We start from the raw sequence: 27253 nt of genomic DNA, 5'->3' as shown, positions 1-27253 counted from the left end.
TACAGCTAAGGCATACTAGAGTCAGCTCTGAATCAGTCACAAGCCCACCTTGTTGATGGTTCTGCAGTGCAATTTATGTTTATTTACTGCTGCATACCTTATATGGTTCTATCTTCTGGCATTGCTCCCAGAAAAGTTAAAATGTCAGGGTTTTTGTTTCTGGGTTAATATTCTTGACAGGTAGGAATAACAGAGGTTAAGCAAATGTTGGGTGCTGACATCAGAGATATTCTAATGCTGAATCTAGTATGCAGCATTGCATATTTTAATTATCTATTCTACCTATTACACAGTATTCCCTATTGTAACAGGTAACTGAGATTGTAGCTGCTGAGGGTTCAGATATATAAATAATACTAACATTTAAGAATTATAGAAGGACTACACTGTATTCACTCTTTTAGTTTATCCACTGGGATAAACTAATTGAAACCTCACCAAATAAAGTTGTAGTTAAATTAAAAACGAAACCAAAACCAAAACCAAACCAAAAACAAACTGAAAAACAAACAAACAAACAAACCCACAAAAAAACCCCAAAGATAAAAACCCAAACCAAACCAACCAACAAACAAAAAACCACAAAAAACCAACAAACCAACCAACCAACCAACAAACAAACAAACAAACAAAACAAAAAAAAGAAAAAGAAAGAAAAAGAAAAAAAAAAACCCCAACAACTCAACTCCCCAAAAATCTATATTCAATTTATCCTGAACATACAAATAACAAAAAAAGGTGAAAGTTAGAAGGATAGTTTACATGGGCAGGGCAGAGTGTGGAGGGGGGAGGGGAAGGTGTCAATGTCATCGCTGCTCTACCTTGTTGCTCTCCTGAGATCCTCTTCTGAGATAGCACAGAGATGGGCCTCCTTAAGATAACATTGCACATTTCTGTGGGAGCCAGCAGAGTCCTACTTTGCCTTAAGAATCCTCCAGGTAGACAAAGAAGAAATGAAAAGCTTATCACAGTAGCACAGAACAAATCATATTTAGCATGCTACACAGGTTCATTCAAAAGTCTTATTTGAAAACACTCATTTTGAAAGTCTTTTACAGTGGACTTTGAAAGGGCTGTGGGTTAGTTGTAGCACAGAATGTATCGTGTTTAGCATGCAACATACCTACCCTCTGCACTGAAGCTAAGAACCTGGTGCCTGCTTCTAAAATCCAGTTCAGGTTAGTGGGTGTTTTCTGCTGCTCCAGAGTGTGTTAGGGAATTAACAAGGGTCTTCTGCAGTGAATAAATCTAATAGAAAATCTGTACTGGAGTAATGTCACAATCAATTAGGGAACAAAATAAATCAGAATGACACCAAGGCAAGTAAACACTCAAGTGAAACCTTCAGAGATTAGTAGCAACAGAGAGGAAATAGTTTTATACTATGCAGATTTTAATGTCTCATTTATACTGCAGTTTAGTTAATTTATTTTTGGTAAAATATCCAAGAGAACATGAATGAAAAAATCTTTTTTATTAGTTTGTAAGTTTTGATCAGTTCATCACTTGGAGTAATATGGTGTAAATTCATTGAATCCAAGGAAGCAGCCATCAGTGCATTCATCTGGCTGCCATTAAATTTATTCTGACATAAGGAATGAACACAGCAAACATTTCTAGATAAGACTGGTACTTGAGTACAGCCGTTGTAAGATTTCTGTTCACAAATTGCAATTGAAATGCTTGCAAAGGGCTGCAGGGACATGTTTGATTGTTTGTTTTTCTTTTTGTCATTCCGTTTTAGCTGCTTCCTTGCTCATTACATTGTTCCCATTAGCATAATGTATTGATTGTGTTTGCACAGCTTTTCCTGCCAAAGGCTGCCCTTCAGTAGTACAGCCATTGGGGTAACCAGCTGTTACTTATTTAAGCCTCCATCATTTTGTATGACAGAGTAACTTAATTATGCCCTGCTTGAAGATGCTAAATAAAATTATCTTCTGAGCAAGTGTACTTCACTTAATATTTATCTCTATCAGGTACTTAAACTCTGACACTTAAGCTATGTGCACTAAATAATCAAACATATTTAAAAAAAACCCTAGTAGCAAGTTAATTGTTATAGAGTTAGAGGCTGTTTTACAGTCTTTCTAGACACAGTTATCTCTTTAGCTCAGGTATTATGCATATTTAAGAGACTTCAGCAAAAAAAGAAACTAAATGTAGTTAATAGCGCAATAAACCAGCACTTAGGGTTAACCTTTTTCTATGCTTTATGAACATAGGTAATAGATCTTCAAGAAGCATTGGGAAATTTAAAAAGAATTGTAAAACCCCATGTATTTTAAGCCTGGACAAGAAAATATTTCTACTCAGTGATATATCCTAGCTATAGGAATGTGTCAATCAACATCAATGGCCTTTGTGTTACACAGAACATTAAGTTCTTATTTTAATCCTGGTATTTGAATGAAATTCAGACAATATATTTTTATTTTTATTGGCAACATCTTTTCTTAGTTCACTATAAGGCAGTTTTCTTGATTTCCCTTTTTCATCACTATACAATCATGCATATGAAAGTGACAATTTTGGGGTTGCCAACTGGGTCCTTGAGTGTTAAGTGTTCTGAGATGCAGCTCTTATGTTTTCAAAGGGATTATAATTGAAAATGTTTGAACCTACATGAATTTATTTTAGTCTACCTGCCACGTTTACTAATTTTTTAGCTTTAGGGTAAATTCAATCTGCATTCAAAGTAGATACCTGAAGACCTAATTAATAATAAATCACTTATATAAAACAGATTTTTGTAAAAGTGATAAAAGTTTAAAAGTAAAATTATTCTCTAAATTCTGCTGCATCTTATCTAGATAGGCTATGCAAGTTAGAATGTATTTGACAAAAGGAAATTTTAGTTTTGATGTATTTGAAAGTAATATGAAAGTAATTTGAAGACTCTTTGGAAATCTTATAATAAAGGAGTATTTTTTATCAAATAAAGTTGGAAATAAGGTTTTGCAAAGCACCCAGCTATCTCTCAATAAATATGTATGGGGGGGATGTTACTAGAAAAAGGCTGCAGGCTCCTTTTTTTTTTTTTTTTTTCCCCCAAGTCAATGTGGGGTTTTGGAATATATTTTTTACTATCTGGAGTTTATGATGGCTGTGGTAACAACATTCCAGCAGCAGGGAGCATACTGCAGAACTTGTTTCACCTTAGGTCTCTGAATGTATGGTAACAATCTAACAAACCTGTAAAAGAACTCAGTAACAAAAATTTCAAACAAGGAGCAGTTAATGGGTGCAGATAGACAGAGTTTAGAGGAGAACTCACTTTAAAAAAGAGGAAATGAGAACACAGTATAAGAAAATGTGTGAATACAACCTCAGCAGGATCCAAGACTAATGGAGAAGAAATACCAGACATCAACATCAAGGACTTGGGATACTGGCTTTTTAACATAATTTCCCCTTCTTTCTAGTTATCTTGTGGAAAGCTAAATCTGTTGGCCTTAGGAACCAAAGGAGAAGGGACCAGGCCTGTATCACTGGGGAAAAGTCATTGATACTCAAAAGTTTATATGTATACGGATTTAGCTGTATTATTAATGAGATTATCCTGTAATGATTAAATAATATGAAAAGCTGGTATAATTGTAACTGGATTAGTAATAAGATTTGCTATGGTTTTCAGTAGGCTGTTAAGATTTTAATTCGACAAACAATAAATTCTTTGTTTAGCATTTTGTCAATAAGAAGATCTTAAGTGTAACACAAGATACCGTAAAATCCTACTTGTACATTATGCTGAAGATTCAATTAATGTATAAATAAGAATTTATTTATTTAATCTCATTTCTCAGTTTTTCCATGAAGCACAGTCTTATTTCATTATGGTTTTATGGTTTGGGTTTTTTTTACTTGTATTTGGAAGTTCTTTTAGCTTAGCTTTACAAAACATCAGTACTAAATTTCTATTTGATCTTTTGGAGTTCAGTACTTCTAAATATCAGGACTGACATGCACATTACAACATACATAATAGAGATTAGTCTTTGGTCAAATACTGAAAACTGTGGCTCTTTTTGCAGTGAGGTTGATGAAAGATATGGCTCACATGGACTTTAAAAATCATAATACTGCAATAAATTGTGTGCTGTGGTATATGCAAGCTATATGGCAGTGTGATATATGAGAAGAAAAATGAGTTATATTATGAGAACTTAGGAGAAGAAAAAAATGCATACTGATATTTTAAATTACTTTGAAAGTCTGCAAGGCAGTACTTAGGATTTTCCATGACATCAATATCCTGAGGATGGACCAAAATGAAGAAGCAGACTTTAGTTTATTACTAGTTTAATATAACATTGTAATAAATGTTGCAGATGAAATAAAGCTGAACATTGCTTTCCCTTCAAAAATGTTGCATATTTCCAATGAGCAGAATGTTTGATAATGCAACACTTGTTTGTCTAATCTCCAACTTTTGCCAAAAAGCAGCATAATTTCTGATGCCAGTGTTCTGTGATGGTATCTTTAAAACTGTGTATGACATTTACACATCAACAGGAGGCTTTTTGAAATTAACAGTTTTGGAAAAGCTAAAGAGTCTGAAACTGGCATATTGAAACAATCAAAGGGAAGAGAAGAAAAAACAAGGAATTAAACCAATCAAAAAATCAGTTTTTCTGGGATGTTATGCTAAGAGATTACATTTGCCAATAGAAATGACAATAGACATTATTGTCTGCCATGTTAAGAAGGTACCATGTTGCTATGAATCATGGAATCATAGAAAAGTTTGGGTTGGAAGGCGCCTTTAAAGATCATCCAGTTCCAGCCCCCTGCCATGGGCAGGAACACATTTCACCGGGCCAGATTGCTCAGGGCCCCATCCTGCCTGGTCTTGAACACTTCCAGGGATGGGCAGCTACAGCTTTTTTGGGCAACCTGTGCCAGTGTCTCACCCTCACTGCAAAAAAAATTCTTCCTTATGTTCAGTCTAAATCTATCTTTCAGGATAAGACACTTTCCCTTGTCCTTTCACTACGGGCCTCAGTAAAAAGTCTCTCTGTTTCTCTTTCAATCACGCCCTCACCCCACTCCCCCTTTACAGATTGAAAAGCCACAAAAAATCTCCTTGGACCTTCCCCTCCTTGTCCTCTCCCCCCTTCCCCTCTTGCTCCCCTTATAAATATTGCAGGTAAGGTCAAAATTAGACTTGAGGAAAATCTGAAGTGAAATAGTTACCATAGTTCAGTTTCTGAAATGCAAGTATATACATGTTCCACCAAGACTCCTCCAAGCTTTTACAGCTCTTCTCACATCCAAGATTTAATGTAAGTTCATACTTTTTAAATGTGGCACACATTCAGTTTGAAATCAGTCATTAGAGCTTTCCTTTCTCTCAACTTTCTGAAACAGCAGAAATTTAAAGATAAAAATAAAGATTATATGTTTTCACAGGATTTGTTTTCTTCTGCTATGTGAAGAATCATAGTCTACATTTACCTCTTGAGATAATTATCTTATGAATGTTATACTTTCATGTTTGTGAGAAGGCTTTCACTTTTCTTCTTTAAGCTTCATTTTTCTTACTAGTTTGGTAAGGAATGTTTTTAAAAGGCTAAAAGATAGATAAGTAATGTCCTATGTTTTCTAACTGAATAAATGTTTGAAGAAGATCTATTCAGTGAAATTTATCTTATACCTCAAAAATAATCTTGTTATATGAGCAAAACAATGACTGACTTGTACCTGTTACATTTTCCTTTGAAAATTTTTCTCCCCACAGGTAAGATAGAAAAATACGTTTTGTAGTGAAAGCAATAAAAACCTGTAGGTGTCAGCTTATGGGGTTCTGCAGAGAAGCATGAATCCTTTGGTTAGTTTTTGGCACCTCACCAGCATTGTTGCCTCCTGTTTACATTCTTCTGGTTTCAAATGCATTTCATATATGTCTGTATCCAGGCTTCTCCTCGTTGCTTTTTGGTGTGGAATCCATTGCACATTGGCATTTCTTTCTAATTTGTGAACAAGACTGTGAAACATAATTTTTGTCAGCCAGTCAACTCTTCAGCAAGCAGCAACACACACAAAAGCAATTGTAGTGCATGGCATGAGCATTACTTTAAAAGAAGAAAAGGACTGTCTTTTTTCTAAGCCTTCTATGTTCTGCAGCACAGGGAAGATGGCTATGAATGCTTTCAGTGTTTTCCCGTAAATAAAAAGTGTTTTCCCCATGCTGTCTCCACCACAAAGAAAGAAGGCCCATTCTGCTGTCTTTCTCAATATGAGAGATGCCTGTAGATAGATGATATGTATCTTCATTTTATGATCTATCATTTATCTCCTGGATAGAAATGATCTGGTAAAGGTTTCTACCAGCTGAGAATGAAGCAAAGAGTGGGAGGAGGGAATGAGATAAAAAACCCCCAAACTATTGGGAGACAAAGCTTGCTGCACTTCTGTCCTTATAATATGAAACTGGCTGAAGCAGCTGAGAAGATTCACATAAGAGACATATAGAATTTGATAACAAGGATAAAGGAAAAATTAAATGTAATTCAATCTTCTGCTCTGTTACTAGCAATGTTCAAATTCAGTGTTACTAGACCTGTTCAAGTGTGCCTGTGCTTATCTGTCTCAGCATGATGGTTCAAACTCCAGTGTTTGATACCAAGGCTATTGCTCTATCCTGTGGAGAAAGTGGCTTCTAAAGGGCAAATTGTATAGAATTAGCCAATGAGAGTCATTAGACCAGCTGTGTCTTTTCAAACATCCACTTCTCTTTGGACTGCAAGAAACTGAGTTGAGTCTATGATAGGCACACTCGTAATTTGAGATGTACCAAGACTTCCCTCAGTGATTTAGCACTTCACTAACTGCTGGACTTTTTCATCTGTGTTACAGCTACCAGGAGTTAGAGAGCTTGTGCCAAAGTGGAAAACAGATTAAATTTACTCAAGACATCACAATAGCCATATGTCCCGCCTTTCCAGCATATACAATAAAAACCAGATTAGGGAATAGACTAAGATTCTGTTCTTAATTTGACTTATTAAAACTGAGTAGAAGAGAAAAATAAATAGCATGAGAAAATCAACAATTCTAGAGAGACTCTGAATATTATCTTACATGTAAAAATAAGGGAATACTCAAAACAAGGAAGCAGTCTGGACAAGGTTGTGACATTACTTCTTTTTTTTTCCTTTAATGAAAGTAGTTGCTTTGTGTTGAGCTTTGCCTCAACAAACACCAGACTGATGGGACACTACTGGGGACTTGGGGGATATTTTATTTCAAAGCAGTGAGGAATAGCTGAGAGGCAGTCATTCAGCCACCTGCACTGGGACAATTCAGTGCACACACCTGCTTACATGCATGGAAATTTTTTCAGGTTACCTAGGAGGAAACTCAATTTCAAGTACTTTCAAACTGGAGAACTCATTAGAGTATCTGTGTTTTACTAAAATAGCATGTTTCATTGGCCCTATATTTTCTATGTAATATTTTAGGTTTCAAAGTAGAGAGAGATACATAGTCCTACAGTCAATGGCCATTATCTATTTTAGCTGTTGAGTTAGGATAATCTGAAGGCTGTACTGCCAAGCTTGTAGGACCCTTCTGATGAGGAAAGGGTCTAGGTCACTTTTGGGGCAGATAAATTGTGTGTCTAAGCAGGAATCTAAATCTTTTGCACAAGGGAGTGTCTGTTGTGATGAATCCTTTGGCAGTTGTGGAGGTTAAAATTGTACATAAAAAGTTTTGTACCAGTTCTGGGGCAAGGTTAGTGTGGAGGATGAAGACAGGAGGGTATTTAGGCCTCAAGTATTTCCCACAGTTTAAAGGGTGTTTTTCCCTGCACTACCATGATTTTAGTTTTCTAACATATCCTCTGACTGTCAAGAACAAGAAGAATAGATATAACAGTCTTTGTTACATTTGTGAAAGGCATTCTGGGACAAAAAGTTTGTAGTTCAGAAGGGATTTTGGTATGAGGAGTGCTGAAATTCATTTCTGTGTAGCTATGAATCATTGTAAAAAAGGGACCTTTATTCTCCGGTAACTTTGAGTGAGCTACCACTGTGAGACACACTAAAAATTATTCAGACCTCATATCTTATTAAACTGAACTACTTTTGTTGCTCCTTGATTTTTAGAGCATCTAATTCTGTAAAAGTTACAGGTAGTTATGTTCCCAGAATAATAAAAGTACCCAGAATGCACAGCCATAAAACATCATTGCCCTCTTGTCAGGAATAAAACAAGGTAAGAGTCAGAGAAAAGTCAAACCAAGTGTGTGTGATATCCTGTTTGCTAGACTTGGGCTTCATTGGGCTGCAAGAATGGGGATTCCAAAGACACAAAGAACTAAATGCAAGAGATATTTCTGTCCCATGAACAGACTCTCAGCCTGCAAATGGCCACTTAAAAAAGTAGTAGGCCTTGTTGAGATAGGGCAAGGGGTAATGGTTTTAAAATAAAAGAGTGTTGATTCAGACTAAGGATTTTTTTATGATGAAGGTGGTGAAGCACTGGAACAGCTCAGCCAGAGAGGTGGTAAATGTCCCATACCTGGAAACATTCAAGGTTAGGTGCTCTGAGCAACCTGATCTAGTTGAAGATCCTGCTCCTGAAGATCCGCTCTGCTCACTGGAGGGGGGCTGAACTAGAGGACATTTGAAAGTCACTTCCAACCCAAACTATTCTATGATTACAGTAGGAAAAGGAATCAGTCTCAACCTGTCATGGACAGTTCAGCCTCCAGCTGAGTATGCAATTGCATTAGCCTATGAAGTCAGATAGATGTGTACACACACAGTGTGCACATGTAAGGATATGTTCAAAGCCTTTCTCTCAAAGGTCCAGCAAGTGTCTTGAAACCCTTCATTTTCACTGGCTTTATTAAAGAGGGGAGGAATCCATGAAAAAGAAGGTCCCAAATATAGTATTAAAGACTGTATTCACTATTTGAAAATTGTCCTGTCAGAAAAGTCCCACTTCACCCTAGTGTTGATATTTCAATAATTATAGTGGCTGGTTCCAGAACACCAGTCATTAGAAATAAACCTCATTGCATGTGAACTGTAATCGGCAATGTGAAAAAAACCTGTGATTTGGATTTTTTAAAATAGACTGTTGTGCTGGTCATCAGTTAAGTCCACAGAAAATAGATTAGATGTAATGACACATGTCATGAAAAATACCTGCTCTGAAGCCCATGGGACCTTAATTTTTCAGTGTATGATGAGATTCAGAGTTGTTTCACTTATGTAGCTTAGCTGAATGTAAACCTTCAAGCAGACATTGATACACTAAGAGAAACCTCTTTAGTATTTGTAAGACCTTGGCACTGTGGCACTGCTAGAAAGATCACTAAGATCTACTATAATGTATAGATTTGTTAATGTTACTAATAAAGTAATGCATGTATTTTATCCTGTAACATTTGAAGCTTTATCCTTTTTATCATGTCACTCTTACAGTGAACCATGAGAGAAAGACAACTCTTAGAACCTGAGTACTTTGATAAGAAATAAAAGACCCAAAATATATTTAAATTCCAGGCACTGTTACAAAATGCATGGGTGAGGATTAGATAGCACCTAACTACCATGACTTGGATTTTAAAACATGGTAATGCTTCAAAAAGAATCTTTATGTTTAAACTTCCATACACAATACATTTTTAAAAAATGTATTGCTTACAATGATTTCAGTTGTGAAAATCCCATTAGAAAATATATTCATGTTTAGGAACCAAAATATTTTTGATTTTGGATGCCACCAAATTCAGTGATTAACCCTGTATTCTTAACTGCTGTAACAGTTTTCCTGAAGATCAGTCAGTTTGGTTCAGGGAGAAAGAGACGTGTTGGTGCTGTCTGCATGTGAACGTGCATCCGCACAGAGGTCCTTCCAGGGGAGTCTGAGAAAACCTCTGTATTAATGTGACCACGATTACCATGATTTTTCATTAAAATGTTCATGCACAATACAGCTCTGCTTTCAGGCACACCACTATCATTTTGGAGTTTGAAAGGAATGGAATTATTTCACTGGTGTGAGAAAAGGATATATTATTTCCTCAAGTACTGAATTGATGTATGATTGAAATGAAGGAAGGTGTTGCTTCTGTAACTTTCCTTCAAACCACAGAAAGACAGTCCTGATTGTCTTTTCAGGCTGGTGCTGAAATGGGTTGAGCTTTTTACAGATTTTGAAGAATTTTTAGTGTTTTCTTGAAGAGTAGTTTGGGCCATCCTTTTTATGGTAGTATTTGGCATAGGATTTGTATTTCTGTGCAATTATACAGTTACTTTATAAGGTCGTTCAGAATCCATGTTTTTTTCTTACCTAAGATTGCTTCAAGTGAGAGAGCACAGTTTATTTTTGATCTCTAAGGAGAAAGTATCTAATGGAAAAACTTTGTAGGCTGAAAGACATTTAAAATGTTCGACTGTAACAGTGCACAACAGTTTATTATATCTCTACTTTTCTGCCAAGGGCCAAGTCACCCAAGGGCACTTCATAAAAAATGATGATCTGAAGCTGACATTGCAGACAGACTTACCACCTTATCTTCAGGTTAATGTGATAGTGTTAGCTAGTGCTTAAAATCATGCCTGACAACGTCACTGAATCATCTGCCAAGGCACTGAGCATGTTTTACTTCAGTATCTTTTTCAGTAAAACAAGGATTACTGAGAGATTTCCTACTTAACACAGAATTTTAAATAAATATTTTGTTCATAATATGCCTAATAAAAATAATTTCCCAAGAAAAAATAAATGTTAAGCAGAACTACAACTAGTATTGCTAATATACTAACTGAATACTTCTTGAAATAGAAATTTCTGTCTCCTGTTCTTATGGCATGATCATTGTCATTTCCTTCTATGGTATTATGGAAGACCAGACATACCTTCTTTTTGTAGGTGATAACAAAAAATAGACAGACTCGCTCTGAAATTCCAGACTTTTCTTTTGTATCTGTAGGGAACTGAGGTCTTCTGTGAGGTAATTTCATGGTTCCTCAATTTTCTGATTTCTTAGTTAGGACCATGTCATATTAATAACTTTATTGTGTTACAAAAGAGCATTGTGATTACAATTCAAAAGCAGGATGGAAAAAAGCAAACAAACAAACAAAAAAACAACTCCCCAACACACTCAGGAATATTCAAGTACTATGGAAAACTAATTTTTTCTCCAGCTTGAAACTCACAGACTACATAAAAGATTCCATTAGATTCTGCATTATGCTGCTGTCAGTGGAGCCATGCTGCACACACTGTTGAATCACCATGTGGCATATTGGTGTAGAGGCTTCTGTCTGTTGAAATAGATGACACTAGGTTAACTCTATTGTCATTCCTGTTTTCTCATCCAGACATACTGGGTTTTTTTCTATAAATGTGTTTGTTGCAGCATCTTTGTTACTTTTATGAGAATGAAGTTTCATGAATATTATTTTGTTAGTACTACCTACTCTTAAGGTTATAAACCCAACAGGAAACTGCCATACTCAGCTATAATTAAAAACAACTGAATCCAAGTGTCCTTTTGATGTTCCCTTTCCACGCAGTACTTTTAAGATAACTACTTTGTTTTCCTTCTTATATTAAATCAATATAACAATGATTTTTATGTTGTTGTTTCTTTCCCTCCCCAGATGTACATCCAGACAACAACACTTACTATCTCCATGAGTTTAAGTGCTTCTGTGTCTCTGGGCATGCTCTACATGCCCAAGGTTTATATTATCATTTTTCATCCTGAGCAGAATGTCCAAAAACGGAAGCGGAGCTTCAAGGCTGTAGTGACAGCTGCTACAATGCAAAGCAAACTGACACAAAAAGGAAACGACAGACCAAATGGAGAGGTCAAGACTGAACTGTGTGAAAGTCTTGAAACCAACAGTAAGTCATCTGTAGACTTGGTCAAGAGTGGCAGCACATCTTAATAGATGTACGTTCACAGGAATGCACTTTCTTTTAATAATAAACTTAATTATTTTTGTTGCTTGTTCTGCATGAATCCAGAGATGTGTCAGAATTCATGTACTGCTGGATGCAGGAATGTCTAGAGTTGTTTCAAAGAAATTGAATTTCACAGGAGGCTAATAGAAAAAAAAAAGCACAAGCAGATTTTGAAACGCCACATCTTTTAAAAATTATTTGTTTTAGCTAGTGCTATTTTGATGTGTTGTACATTGCTGTGCCAGTGGTATGTCCTGACAGTTCATGAGGTGTATTTACGGTCATCATTGTATATTCAAAACTCAAAGGCTGTTGAAAAAAAAGTCTATAATGAAAACAGCTAACATTGTTTTTATTTTGCAGTCAGATATGGAAATGAAAATAATACGTTTTACCTTTCTACCTTAATATTTATTGTATTGTTCGTTTATCACAACTCATGATTAACATTTTCCAGTAAAACACTTTCCATCCAGGTTTTATTTCTGGTCTTACTCATCTTGGTACAAAATCATAATTCATATGAAGCTTAATCATTATCATGTTCTGATATACCATAGGTTTTATAATGTTAAAAAATTCTTTCCCATGTCAAGAAAGTTCTTGAATCTTGCTACATCTCTAAGTTGCTCTGGTATAGAAGAAAACTAGGGAGGTTACAGCTCCCATTCCACCACATGACATATCATTTTATAAACTGGACTTCATGATAACAATAATAATTAAATATGAGCAAAGGCATTAACCTTATACCCAGTGCTTAGAAATGGAGAACTGTTTTCTATTGAGAAGTTAGATGTCACATTAGATCATTAGATGGGCAGCAGCTGTGACAGCTAAGTTCTTCAGTCATTTTACTGCAAATGACATGGTTTATTTTTAATTTTTATTGCTTTTGGGTGATATTGGTGTTTAAATAGTACTGGTTTGGTTAAGCACACTGAGACAAAGCAGTACCAAGTTTGCATTAAAATATTGTATTTATTTCTGAAAAATGAACCCCCAGTGAAATCTATCAGTTTTCCAGATTGAAGACTATATATAGTGGTCCATAACTCTACCATACTACAGATGCTGATGCATGGAGGATACTGAGTACAAACTGTTTCACTGGAAAAACTCATGACCCTTCAAAATGTGTAAAGCTGCTGGAGTGAACTATGGGATTATACAGCTTCAGATTATGACATGTAACAAAGGACAAACAAGAAAGGCATAGAAATTCTTTGAGGATAAAATAATAATAGAATCAGAATATGAAAGAGTCAGTACTTTTGCAACTCTTCAGAAGTCACCAAAGAAAACTCAGAAGGAAAATACATGGATTTTGCTGAGTGTGCAAAATTATAAACTTCCAAGGAGAGGGTAAAGCAGGGTTTTCACAGTAGGGTGAGAAAGAGTGTTAATAAAAAAATCTTGGGTGTCTGATGTTTATCTACTGTACCTATTTAAGAAATTCTGTGAATGGTATTCCTTAAACTATGATTATGCATAATTCATAGAAACAGATGCTACTGGAAGCAAGCCTGCTTCTCCAGTAGTGTGTGTATGCAGGGTAATGCTTATTTATGGTGCTCTAAACAGGACTTTAACAGTAACACATCTATGTAATTCTGAGCTTGCTAGGAGTATATCCTGACTGGGTTTTCATTCATCATAATGCTTCACAGGCAAAAATTCAGTCAAGTCATTTGCACTCCAGAAAGCTCTCCCTGTGTAATTAAGTTCTAGGCCTCAAGATGGGTTTCTCTCTTCCCTGAAATAATTATTGTCAAAGTTTTTGAAGGTTCCTGTGAATTTTAAGTGCACAATGCAGCATAAGTCCTTTTCACTGTGTCACTTGTAAAAACTTCTCAACATCACAAAATTTCTTCTTGCACTGACTCTATGTGAGATAGATCTTTTTTTTCAGTGATAGCATATGAAATTAATTGCAAAATATCAGACTACTTCTGGTATACCAGAAGTGGGCAGAGAGCATTTCCCCTATTTATCAAGCACAAATAGTAGTAATGACAGCAATACTCATAACTAGGTGAGAAACAGGATGAGATAGTCACATTATCCCTTTTGCTTCTCATCCAGAGACAACTCTGCTCTGTCTAGTTTGTCCTGCTCCATGTAACACAGGTTCTATGTTGTCTTCCACATGAATACATTCATGGGTTTATTTGTGGGAATAGGTCCATATTCATTGGAAAAGAAGGTGTTTCTGGGAAACAGGATAAAAAACCCATTCAGGTGCAGTTACAGAAGGCAATGACAAGTACATTAAATGAACATAGGTCAGATCATAATAATCATTCTGTATTGCTTTAGACCCTCTTTTATTTCCTTTTTTGTGTTTCATTCCAATAGCAAAGTAGTCACTGGAGCTGTAAAAGAGTGTTTATTCTCAGAAATATTTTGAGCCAAGTCTGTTGCTTTTTCTGGCCATCTAGGCTTGCCAAATGTGGTTCATGTTATTACTGTGAAATGCTAACAGTCTTAAAGAGCAGGACACCAGCTGCTGAAGCTTTCAGGTCCCTAAACGTGAGCTCTAGACTTATTCCACAGAACTATAAAGACACACACAATATTTATAAAATAAATAACTCACAAACATTATTCGGAGATGAGATTAGTTTTAATATATTTCAAACTATTCTTTACATTAAACTCTTGCGCTATAATTTTTTACAGTAGCAACACTCAGAACTCAGCTGGATAATTTTTGTTTCTTGATAAACTCTAGATTAAGTCTATCAAAACTGTTTAATTCTCAGATACACAACAAAGTTACAGCAACTTAACAAAGTGCTCTATATCAACTGAGATGTGGTAACTACTATTTTTGTATTTTGTACTGTATTCTTGCAAATGTCCTCACATAATTCAACTTACTGAGTTGTGATAAATCTGATTATGTTACATTGCTATGGGCTAAAAACATGCACGTGTAAAGTTATCACAGAACTCGGCTCATACAGCATAATGTGGTAATCTAACTTAACCTGATCATATATCTGACCCTACTTTCAGGGAAAATAGAAAAAATAAGCTCTGATCTTTCTGTCCTTTTTGTTCCCAAGTATGCACAGTTTTCAGATGTGCATTTATCTGTTATTTATTAGCTGGGAAAAAAAGTCCTTCTATGCTTGAAGATCTTGGTGCCATTTCATCAGTCCTGCATTATTCTGAGTAGGAACTTAGCAGGCCAAAACAAAAAATAGAATCCTCTCAGAAATCCAGCTGTGGGAGCATGAGAGTTCAGATGGGAGCAGTACATCCCATCTGAAAGATCTGAAAGATGTAGATGAAGCTATATTTGCTTCAAGTGTCCCAATACATGCAAATAAAGCTATTTCACATTGGTGCTCAAATATTGTGATCAACTATGAGAAAGACTAGCTTTGTGTGCCAAAAGCAGTCCTTTCATGAACGAACTTTTTTCAGACACAAAATACTGGAACTACCTGTGCAAATGAAAGTAAGATTATATTTTACAGCTTTCATTGGATTATTCATCCTTATATATACACACTTAGGGAAAAAGATTATAGTAATATGTGAATTAAGTGGTCTGGTTCTGTTGTGTCTTTAAAAAAGGACAAATGCAGTATTAGAGTCAAATTGTTCAGAACATCTAAGAAAACATGACAATAATCCAGAAGCAAACTTATTTATACTAATCACTATTAATTTTCATCAATTTTAGTGATCCTTTATTTAGTTTAATCTCTGATGCAGAAGACAGAAACTGTCATTTTTCAGCTTCTGTAGTCTGTTCTTCACAAATCATCAGATTGGTGGGCTGAATTTAGGAGTTAGAATAAAGAATGCTTTTCCTATCTATCTCAGCTGTTTTCACCAAACTCTATATAGAAAAAAAGAAATGGAAGAAAGGTATGGAAATAGAAAATTTGAATCTATAGACCAGGCAACCTTTTTACCATCCTGTTATTTTCATCTTGCCAGTTGCAATCTTCATGATCATAAGCAGAACATGTCTGTAGCAGATGGAATATAAAACATATTTAGAAAGCCACGTTCCTCTTTATGCAGTGTAACATAGACCTTATTATAGAGAAATAAAGAGACTCAGTCCCCCAGCAGTCTGTTTTTCCTTGTACCAATTGATTTAAAATTAGAGAACTAACTGTGAGACCTTCTGTAAACACTTTCCTCCTCCAACCATTGCATCAACCTTGAATGATATGACTTGAGTCATATTTTTATAGCATATTTTTTATATTTCTTAACAGCAAACATATATGGGCTAGAACCTGAAACAAACTTTCACAAAAGATTCCTAGTTGTTCAGTTTTGCAATAGTAGAGCTGTTTAATTCTTTCAACATATTGCCTCATTCTGAACAAGGAGTATCAGCTTTGATCAAAAGAGGACATGGTCAGTTGATCATCAACATAAGGAGACCTTAATTTTCTCCAAATAATATGTTCTGTGAGGACTATCTGCTCAGTTTCTCTAATTTGGAGAGGGTTAGGTTTTGTTCCTTTTAAGGAGCATAAGCCTCCTTCTAGATGGACAAACCACCACTAGCTGCAAAGCTGTCTTCAAACAGTAGAAGAGAAAGAAAAATCCAGTCTCTAAAGTAAAAAATATATGGAATTCAGACAAAATAATAGCAGATGTTGAAATTCTGTTGTGGGCATGCTGAAACCACTCATCATTTTTCCTTTCCGTTGACCTCTGCTGTCCCAAGTCATAAAAGAATAATTGGTCATGAACACAGAAATTGAGATCCAGTTTATATGCTGTTTATATACATCGTTAAACATTCTTTATTCCATGAACATGGACCATATTGTTTGAAAATATAGTAGGACAGTGTCTGAATTCAAATGCTAAATATGCGTTTTTTTTCCTCCTCTCTTGATTCTAAAAATCCTGAACTATTTTTTTTGTTGTTGTTGTTTGTTTTTGGTTTTCTTTTTTTTTTTATTTTTTGATTTACAGCCTCCTCTACCAAGACAACTTATGTCAGTTACAGCAATCAGACAAACTGAGCAGGGATGAAATTCACTGGAAGATCTGCAGAACTGGATCTTGCAAACATAGACTTTACCACCACCAGAATTCAGTCTTGAAAATATCAGTAGACTACATTCAAATCGATAGTCAGTCTCCTAAAGAACAAGGATTAAACAAAAGCAAAAGGCAAAAAAAGACAGGGGAAGGAAAAGTCCAGTTTTATAACATAGAGACAGAGTGTCAAGCTTCTGAACTGTTCACTCACAAAAGGAAGCAAATCACAAAAGGAAAACAAATGTTAGCTTGTGGAAAAAAAATGCTGTTGAAATAAATCATGTCTGATGTTATATTTGTAAGTACTTTTTTGTGATTGTGACAATTTCCTTTCCTGTCCTACATTGTTCAACTCGTAAAAGAAGATGAGTTTGTTTCTTGTGACGGCTGACTGAATTAAGTCCTGGGTTATGCTAAAATAAATGCAATGGTCAATGCATGCTAATTTTTATACAGAATAATTTATTTCTAATAATAAAGGAATGTTTTGCAAATGTTGAGACTTGTTTTGTTGAAGTTTTAAGGAAAAAGAGTCCTTATACTGTTGTCTATTGTTTGTTTAGAATGTGCAGTAAAGGTGGGTGTACAAATAAAATAATAATCATGGCATCAGCAGAATGCAGTGTAAACTCTAAGCATGTGTGTCTGTGTGCGTGTAGGTGTGCACCTGTGTGTGTACATACGTGCATGCCTGCCTGCATGCGTGTGTGTGTGTACTCGGCAGTGCGTGGATTTATTTGTTCAAAGCTTTGTGACTATATTTTTGAATGGAAGGGTTTTTACCCTCTTCTCACCCTCAAAGTAAGTTCATTTTATATGTTTGTAAAGTAAAGGAGTCCTGATAGTAATTATTTTGTATGATTGTATCATATTTTTGAGTCTCCACTAATAATTTTGACCCTTTTCATTTCTGGAACTTACAGTTTGTAAAACTTTATGACAGCTAGACTGGATTAAGCTGAAAGTCTATTCAGTCTAGCATCCTGTCTTTGACAGGAGAATGTAGCAGATGCATATCTCAATAAAGGTGACTTTGAAATAACAGAAGAGAAATCAATGGAGAATTTGGAAAGCAGTAGCCTAGTGAATATATGTACTATTGCCTTATAAACACTTACAGATCAAAGAAATGAATGCCAATCTACAATCTAATCTTCTTCACATCTTCGAATTCCCATCATTTTGTGAGGTTAGAAACAACTATGCAAAGGGAAAGAGAAAAATCACATTTATGTCTATCATGTTAATGAACCCCTCCAAATAATTAAAAAAATACAGACAGGGACTGTCCCCTTTGTCACTATACTTGTGATGTATGTTCTGTAAGACTTTTTCCCTCTGTCCAGTACTTACCATTCATCAAGTCAATAGGTCTTCACATTCAGCTGGTCATTAAATGTTATGTCTCCTGACTTAGCCTGGATGGCTCCTGGTGATTTTATCCCCACAGCAGATGTATTTTTATAATGTATTTTAAAGGAGCTGTGATGGATCCCAAATTACCTGAATGAAAGTTGAAGATTCAGTTCACTAAAACTGAATCTCTTTCTATTATAATGCCAATATTTAAACTTCAGCATAACTGGCAACTGTGTGACAGTGAGTTTCCATTTTCAAAGTATTTGAAAAAACATACTTAGGATTTCCCAGAAACTGCATGTCTGAAATATTATCTGATGATTGCTTTGGTATAGTATGGTATTGTGGGCTTGGTATGAGTGACACTTTGTGTGAAATTCCCTTTTTTTTATTATGCCACAAGCACATCAAAGCCAAAACTAAGAACTAACATATGCTTACTTTTAAACACGTAGATGATGAAAGTAATGCAGTGAAACCTGAAAAAAAATCATAAACAAAACAGTTTTAGTGCTATTTTGTTAGCCAATATCTCATAAAATTGAAGTTTTCTTGTGAAAATAGATTGATTAGATCAATTTTTAACAAGACATACTTTCATGTCTAGGATGGATTTCCGAAAAGAGAAAGAAAATCTGTTTTATCTGAAAAGCAATATTTTGACAGTTTCTTTTCAAGACGTCTTTAAAAAGTTTAATTTTCAATCCACAATAAAATTTTTCAAATACTTTGAAATATCTATACTTCTTAACTTAAGCGTAACCCCATGCACTTGAGTGTACAAAGCAGTACATGACTTGCATTTAAAGCACATTTCATATACACATAAACATATGTTACATATACATAAAGATTAGTATATGATATATAAATATCTTCCAGTTTCACAGCAGTCTGAAGAAAATGTTATTGTGAACAGATTTGCCAGGATCAATATAGATTTTCTTTTGGTTGAACAGTAGGTTAAAAATGGAATGTAAATTAGTTTATGCATTTTCTGTGTAATTCTGTCTGAAATATGGAGTATATTAAGGCTGTAAATCCCACTGGAATTAATGTAACTAATCAGATAAATGAGCACACAGTATGAATTACAGAACAGCACTGGTCTACAGGTTTCACTTCAAAAGAGTGTTTATGTGCAGTTTATGAAAATTCACAGAATAGTCCACTCAGATTTCAGTCAATCAGTAGCTGAGATCTTGAAGTTTAAGAGCTAAATTTTCATTAGGTACAGTAATTTTTTTCCCATCTAAGATTATAAAAAGGTTTTACAAAGTTAGAGTTTAGTTCTGCTCATGGAAAAGCAGGCTATTTAATTGCTATTACTGGTAATTGTGTGTGATTATGCTGAAGCAACTCCAACAGGGCACACAACTTGTTTTACTGACAGCAGAAACAAGTCCTTAATGTTGTTTTGTGGCTGCAAGATAGACACAATGAGATCTGAATGACTCTGCATCAGGTCAATGAACCAGGAATCACACAGAACTAATAGACAATACTTTAACTGTTCTATAGAAGGAGTAATGAGCCACTGCATCTAAAATCCCCTTTTCCAGAAATGCCCAAATAATTTCCACGGAAGGGTTTTTAACTAATAACATTACCTCTCTTCCAATTAATAGATAACTTTTATTGCTAAACAAGGAAACAAGTAAAGTAAAACATTACTAAGAGATACAGTTTGTAAATCTATTTTATTGGAAGACAACTTATTCATTTATGCATCTACTTCAAGAAAGAATCTGAAGGCAGAAGATATAAAATGGTGCAGGGAGCAGTAGGCTGTGGTTTGAAAATGTACATAAATGATTCAGTGTATTTCACCATCACACCAGCCATTAAATAAAATGATAGCTTATTATGCTTTCAATTAACTTATATGCCATAATGTGGCATAATTAGGAAATTACATATTCTGTCTGAATTTGTAGAGCAAAAGTCAATGTCAGAAGAAGGAAACATTACTTTTCCCAGTTTTGGTAGTATCTAATCTAATGGCACCTCTACCACTTGTGATACTGCAATTATTTGCATCCAGAAAATACCTTTTACATGTGTCATTCATTTGCTGTGGATTATTATCTCTTGGAGTCTAAATGTGAAAAGGTCTTTTTTCTCAGCAAGAAGTAATTTCTTTCAGACTTTCTCTGAAATTTCAGTACCTATTAGGAGAGCAAGGTATGTGTATCACTAATTCTTATTTTGCTTCCTGGGAAAGTAAATTATTGTAATTAATGGGCTACAGCAAATACAAGAAGGAACAGATATTACCTATGGACTCCATCCTATACTTTTGAATATATGTATATTTTATTGTCTCCTACTTAGCTTAAAATTTAGCTGCTTTATTGGTTTAAATTTACTAGCAAGATCATGAGAACTGAAAAATATTTTGGTGGAAATAATCTGTTGCATCTGTGCAATGAAAATTAGCTGGCTGACATGAAAGACAAATTACTCTGGAAACATTTTGGTTATAATAACTTAAAGGAAATTGGATACCTTAGTAATGAGTGTATTAAAAGTCAGGAACTTAATATTTCAGTTGGTACAGCAGTGGGGAAGAGAAAACAGCTTTGTCCCCAAAGCTGAAACAATGTTGGAAGTACAGTACAGTAAGATGCACAGTATCCTTAATGACAAACCAAGCTCCTGTTTGAATTAAACAAATACCTTTTTTCTTGGTAGAAATGGAGTAATATGACATGAAGAGGAGTATGGACATGAAAGAAAAAAAAGAGCAGTGTCTAAAACCCTTCTATAAGCAGCACAAAGTATTGAAAAGTGCCACTGTCAAAGGACTGTATCAGCTCCTAACACTGACACTGACACCTCTGTAAAGGGCACACTCCCTCCCCAGAATGGGTGGTCACCTTGCATACCCCACAGAACTGCAGTGAGAAAACCTGACAAAATAATCAATGGAAGCCATAAGATTTAATGTTGGATGAGGTAGCAAATAACAAAATAGACTCATTTTTCTTTAAAATTCAAGCAAATATTATGGTGGTGCCCAAGGAATATGCACAACTCCTGCAAAGGCCTGCAAATACAGGTATGTTAACATTTTTTTCATAAAGTGTAAGCTGTGATCAAAGGTTGCAACATAGCCAACCTAGCAAATAAGAAAAGCAATTGTCTTTCCACCAATGAATTAGCTCATTCTCTTTTGTCATTGATTGATTTCAGTGCCAGGATTTCAGAAAATCTGAAGATTTCCTGGTCCCTCATAAAATTCCTGAGAAGGAAATGGATTATATTTTCCAAAAAAAAGGGGAAAATTTTGCTGTAAAACTATTTTTTTTACTTGACTTTAAATTTCCATCAATACCTTGAACAACACTACAAGTACACTAACTTCATCCTCATCTCAGAGGAAGGAAAATATAAATTGCATGGCTGGTATAAATTCTTGCTTCAAGCACAGTTGTCTTTGACATTCTTTAAATAAACAACAAGCCAAAGTTAAGCATTATTCTCCAAAATTTTTCTGCAAGATTGGTATCATTAAGAAGTGCTACATAGAGTGCTAGTTTGAAAGCCTTTTTTTGCTTCCTGTTAACCTGATACAGCATTTGCTCTGTTTCTGGAAGCCTGCTGTACTCCCCAAGTTAGCTGCAGTGTCTTTACTGTCTTTGTGATCACTATCACATCAATATCAAAGAAGTATGACCTTTAATAAAATAAATTATATTCATTTAACTTACAAGTTTTATTCTCTCCTAATCTTGCTTGAAAGTTGATGAACTTTTCAACAGATATGGTTTGATTTATGACTGGTCACGATCTTTCTTCAATATAACTTCTAGTTTCTGTCTTACTCCATTTAGAGCTTTTTATTCAAGTACTGGCTTTGGTATCATGGAAGAAAACATATTAATAGAGTAACTACATGTCAAGGAAAGGAAAAACGTGAGGAATAAGAGGGTGAAAACTGCTTAAAGAAGGTAAAAGAAGGTAACACAACAGATTTTTTTCTTTTGAGGAACAGTATAACCATTCATACCTAAAGAGAGTTTCCATTGGCTGCAGCTGGAAGTCTTCCTCAGTGGCCCTTTGCTTAGAAAATCTTATCAACCGGATTAGACTTTGAATGGTATTTTTTTTGATGGAATTTTAATAAAACTAAAAAAAACAAAAAAAAAACAAAAAAAAAAAAAAAAAACAAAACAAAAAAAACCAAAAAACAAACAAACAAACAAAAAAAAAACCCACAAAAACCTAAAAGATATATTGAACTGCCAAAATTTTGAGAACTTGCCTGTTACAAGAACAGCAAAAATTAAATAATTAAAATAGTAAATCAGAGATGAACCTATCAATACTTCTATTTATCTATCCATTTCTTCACATCTCTCACATATTGCAGGCTGCAAAGAGTAGCTCAATATTACTTGCCTACTCTTTTAAAATCAGAAGTTCAGCTCTTACTGTTTGCATAATTCTAGGAGGATATAGAGTAGTAAATATAACTGTATGCATATATTCTGTCCTAGCTCCACATAGTTTTTCATCAGAAGTGCTAAACATTTCTGAAGAAAATATGTTATTTATTTCTTCATTTCTACATTTCATACACTTACCTGAAAATACAGAAGGAGTTGCAATCATTTTGATATAGAGGTTATCATTTCTGGTGAGAGCTTCCATCCTTTGTCATTGTTTGCAGTGTGACACTGAACAAGGAATGACAGAAAGATTAGTTTTATACAAAATTCAGGATATTCTTCACTGGATGACAGCTATGGAGCACACAATTTGCAAGATAAAATAACAATAATGTGATTATTTCAAATGCCAGACTGAGGGTACTTTATAAATTATTGTCTTAAGCACTGAAAGTTTCAGGTAGATGTCTGAAAGTATGTTCTAGAGATAGTTTCAAATGTCTGTGCTTCAGAACCTGTTGTTTCACTTAAGAAAAATGAGCTGTTACTTCAAGAGGCAGATGACTCTTAAAACCAGAAAAGAGAGAAACAATAGCACTGGCAACACCATAAACATTGCAGGTGAAAGAAAAGAATCACTTAGGTTTTTAGAAAGTCTGATTAACTCAGTGAATTATATTGTTATGTATATTGCTTTGCCATTAAATCAGAAACGAGATAGTATAGATAATATGGTCATGACCATGCTTTCTGCTTGTTCTATACACAGAGCAGAGCTACACATACCTAAAGTCCTATGACTTCCTCTACAGCTTTTTTCTTGAAAGAATCATGCTCATGGTTCTCTTGTAATAAGTTTCATTAAATACATCACGCTTTCCTTTAAAGAACAAGAAAGGACAGCTGTTTGCATGCAGACAACAGTGTGCCTATTTCAGGGAAGTAATATTGAAGCAGGTGCTTGCACTTTTTCCATCACTGCAACCCACTGTATCCTCTCTCCTAGCACCAAGACACCTGACACAGCTCGTGACCTATGTTTGATGAGGTTTGGCTTGGAGGCCGGATTTTCCCTAAGCAGCACTAATGACAGCAGAATGCTTTTTGTGGTAGGAAAACATCACAGAAACTATTTCCCTTGTGGGTGAATTTCCCATAGATGTGGAGTCAGAGATCAAAGCAAGATTTTTTCTGTAGAGAAAAAGTGTAATGTCAGCTTTCCTGCCTGGTACAGCAGAGTTGAACTAGCAGCTGCCAGGGCCAAAGGGCTGGTGTGTTACTGATGCAAATGGGGCTCACAGCTCTCTGGTGGGGGGAAACCACACAGGTCATCTGAAAACTTTTGCATACCTTGGGACTTGCAGCACATCCTGACCCAACATGGAGATGTTACTGTTTATCAGGTAAAGGGACAGTAAGGGCTAGATCCTGGGTTTTCTTTCAGTGGGATAATTGAATTTCCAATAGATAAGACCCTATAACCTCACAGGGGAGCTTATGAAGTTAATTTTACAATAAATGAACTCAAAATTACTTGTAGACACTAAAATGAAGAGAGTGGTATCAAGTCATTATCAGAGTTCAACAATTTCTTCACTCATATCTGTTTTCCATTGAAAGCTGAATGGGACACAATCAGATTTGCAATACACAGCCAGGATTGCAAATTTTACTTTGGGTAGACTGAGTCAGACTTTCATAAAGGAAGGCAAAAATTTGAAAATGTAGGTTGACTGACATACCAGCTATCCCTGCTTTCTATTCTGATATAAAATGCAACTAGCAATGTTCTGACACGCAAAGACATCAAAGTATTCAGTAAGTCAGGTCTTCACTTGAAAATTATATGAATCTACAGAGGTACTAGTCTGAAAAAAAAAAAAAAAGAAGCATAGTCTTCTACGGTAAGATAAATTATCCAACATTCTGTGAAATGATTACAAAAAATTGCTGGCTGTTGGCATTTTGTACATGGTAATTTCCATATTTTATTTAAAATATTGCTGAACCTGATGAATATTTTACAATAATAGCAACTTTTTGTTCTACTATAGTTCTACTCCTTACTTACAAACTTTTAGCTTATATCAGCAAGTGGCAGTACTGTCACTAAGAGAAGCTGATAGGTATAGGTAGAAGTGGATCCATATGGAGCTGAAAAATTTCAAGCAGGCACTTCCCTGTTTGTAAGGACCAAGACAAATCAGCATGAAGTCAGCCCTTAGAGACCTCCAAGAGAAGATGAGTTCAGAGATATCAGGAGCTGGATCTTGCTTTCTGTATAAGAGGCTCCATCACCACTTCAAAATGTCTTGTTCTGGCAACAAGTACCCAACCTGAATGCTCAGAAGTTGACCAAGCCTCATAAATCCATAGAAACTGTTCTAGAAAATACAGCCTATAAGAAGTTGAAGAGAAGCTTTAAATGAAGCATGTACTACTGTTCATACCGTTGAAATATGTCTTTTAACTTTTTGATGTAGGTGCTCATGGTTGGAATATTTTGGCAGGATGATGTATTCTAGCTATTAGAACTCCTTATTATTTTTAATATTAATCTGTATTTCACTAGCACTTTTTATACATTATTCTGTATTTCATCGGTAGTATCTGAAGAAGGTACTTGGGCTTACAGAAAGTGACTCCAGAGAAGCACAATGGGTGAGTTATTCTTAAAGATAATTGTAGCAGCACCGAGACTGTCAGATCATTTCCCATTATTCATCACTGCTGTAGTGTGTCGATTTCAACTCATTTTCTGAGGCTAATCCATGATTTCACTTGATTTTGGAAGCATTCTAGCCTTTAATGGAGATACAATGGATTTGCAATACTCCCTGTGTGTGATTTGAGGGAAACAGGAATGAAGTGATTGGCAAACATCAGCTCCATTCTGTAACAGTGCTACCTGCTTAGCTTGTCTGGCATCAGAAACTCCAAGACAACCCAGAACTAAAGAATTTCTCCAAAGAAATACTATATGGTTTGGCTAGAGGTGTCTGTCTCTCTTCCTGCCTGTTCCTATAGGCTTGTCAGGCCACAGTGATCTATTTGCAGCAGGCTTTTATTAACTGACCTTGTCACAGTGGCCTGCATTTTGACAATATAAACCACTAACTTTTAACTACAATATGTAATAGAAAGCTTAGGGACTGAAGGCTTTTCATCCTTCAGGAACTTATTCCTATTCAGAGCTCCAGTCTCCCCCAGGGAACCATTCAATGTAATTGTTTTTTGGATGGCTTCAGTGATTTTACTTTAATAGAAATGCCCGCTAGGATGCTCCATGTACTTATAATTTTTTCCATGGAAAAGGCTTTTTAGTCTATGCTAGGAGTTTGCTTTTTTTTTAGAAGTTTATTTCTGGAAGTTAAGAAAAATTGAAACTTTTGATTCTATGTATATGTCACTTTTTTGATTATGATTTACTGAGAAATCTTCTATAGATGGGAATATGTTTCCCATCTAAAGCAACCAGTTATGAACAACTGAATTCTTTTCTCCATGGAGCTAATCCAAGGCTTTCTGTAAGACAGTGGTATGTCCTGAGAGATGAGGGCATCTAGTTCTCCCTGAAATGTCCATGATACAAATTTAATAGAAAGGGTATAATTTCCAGGTCACTAAATTATCAGCACCTAAAAAAATAAACCTGGCTGTTACAATAGCTTGCCTGCCACATCCAGATGCTGAAATGATATTTTCTGAAGAGTTGGGAACTAGAAAGAGAATGAATACCTGGGAGCTGTGATGGAGGTTATGGCTTGGCAGAGTGCCCGGTACCTGTAGCAGTGCCACAGAGTTGCTGTTGCTTTGAGGTAAATCCACAAAGCAATTTAGGTGTTACAGTACTGCAATCAAAGGATCATGTTAAAAATTAAAACCCACTAAAGCCCAGTTCAAACCAGACTAAAACATGTTTTTAAATGGTTCTGAACTGGAGTGAAACTCTTCACTGAGCACAAACTGAAGCTAAACCTACAGTAATTCTCCAGTATTATAGTTTAGCTAAAAATATGGTGATTCCAAGGGCAGATGGCTTGGATGCTTTCTCTTTGTGTTATATGTACTTCTGTTCCATAAGGAAAACCTTTCTTAAAAGCAAAAATTTACATAGATGTTCCTTTATCAGCCCTGTGGTTTTAATATGTAATAAATTACCTAGTTCAGCAATTCAAATCTTACCAAGTAACTGTAAAATAGTGTTCAACTCTCAAATAGTTGCATTTTTCCAGTTACACTGACAAAATTGAAATATCTTTTGTTCAGTAAAAATAGATACTTGTAGACTGAGAGGCATCCAGAGAGCAAATCTGGTGCAGACAGATATTTCCATTGTGAATACAGTTATCTTTAATTTATATAGGGCTTGTCTGAGAAAAAAAAAATCTCTTTGGAACAGAATAAGATATTCTTTCAGTAAATGTAGCAGCTTCAGGATAATAAAATGATACTATAATTAAGCTGAATGACAAAATGATGGCTAAGAACATAAAGCTTGTGAAACATAGATAAGAAAGTCTTAAATTTGACAAGAATTT

The 27253-nt window shown here is 35.2% G+C and overlaps 1 protein-coding gene and 1 long non-coding RNA gene across 3 annotated transcripts in view; one reads left to right on the top strand and one right to left on the bottom strand.

Annotated features, from left to right (window-relative positions):
* Positions 1 to 17747, top strand: part of LOC134550267 (metabotropic glutamate receptor 8) — a 319713-nt gene extending 301966 nt beyond the window's left edge. The window contains exons 9-10 of one of the 2 annotated variants that reach the window (XM_063396787.1): positions 11625 to 11871; positions 16891 to 17747. In XM_063396787.1, the coding sequence (XP_063252857.1) occupies positions 11625 to 11871; positions 16891 to 16940 (297 nt within the window). In that variant the 3' untranslated portion in view covers positions 16941 to 17747. Of the gene's footprint in view, positions 1 to 11624; positions 12011 to 16890 lie in introns of those variants that run through there. The other variant, XM_063396788.1, reaches the window with a different exon arrangement.
* LOC134550269 (uncharacterized) lies at positions 14683 to 24455 on the bottom strand. Its single transcript, XR_010080298.1, has 4 exons — positions 22908 to 24455; positions 18760 to 18797; positions 18078 to 18159; positions 14683 to 15920 (listed from the first exon to the last, which is right to left on the bottom strand). It is a non-coding gene; the product is annotated as an uncharacterized LOC134550269 (long non-coding RNA).
* Positions 24456 to 27253: the final 2798 nt, after the last annotated feature.

The sequence above is a fragment of the Prinia subflava genome, chromosome 4 (assembly GCF_021018805.1).
Source record: "Prinia subflava isolate CZ2003 ecotype Zambia chromosome 4, Cam_Psub_1.2, whole genome shotgun sequence".
NCBI lineage: Eukaryota > Metazoa > Chordata > Aves > Passeriformes > Cisticolidae > Prinia > Prinia subflava.
The sequence above is the reverse complement of the archived record's forward strand: the minus strand, read 5'-3'. Positions and strand labels throughout refer to the sequence as shown.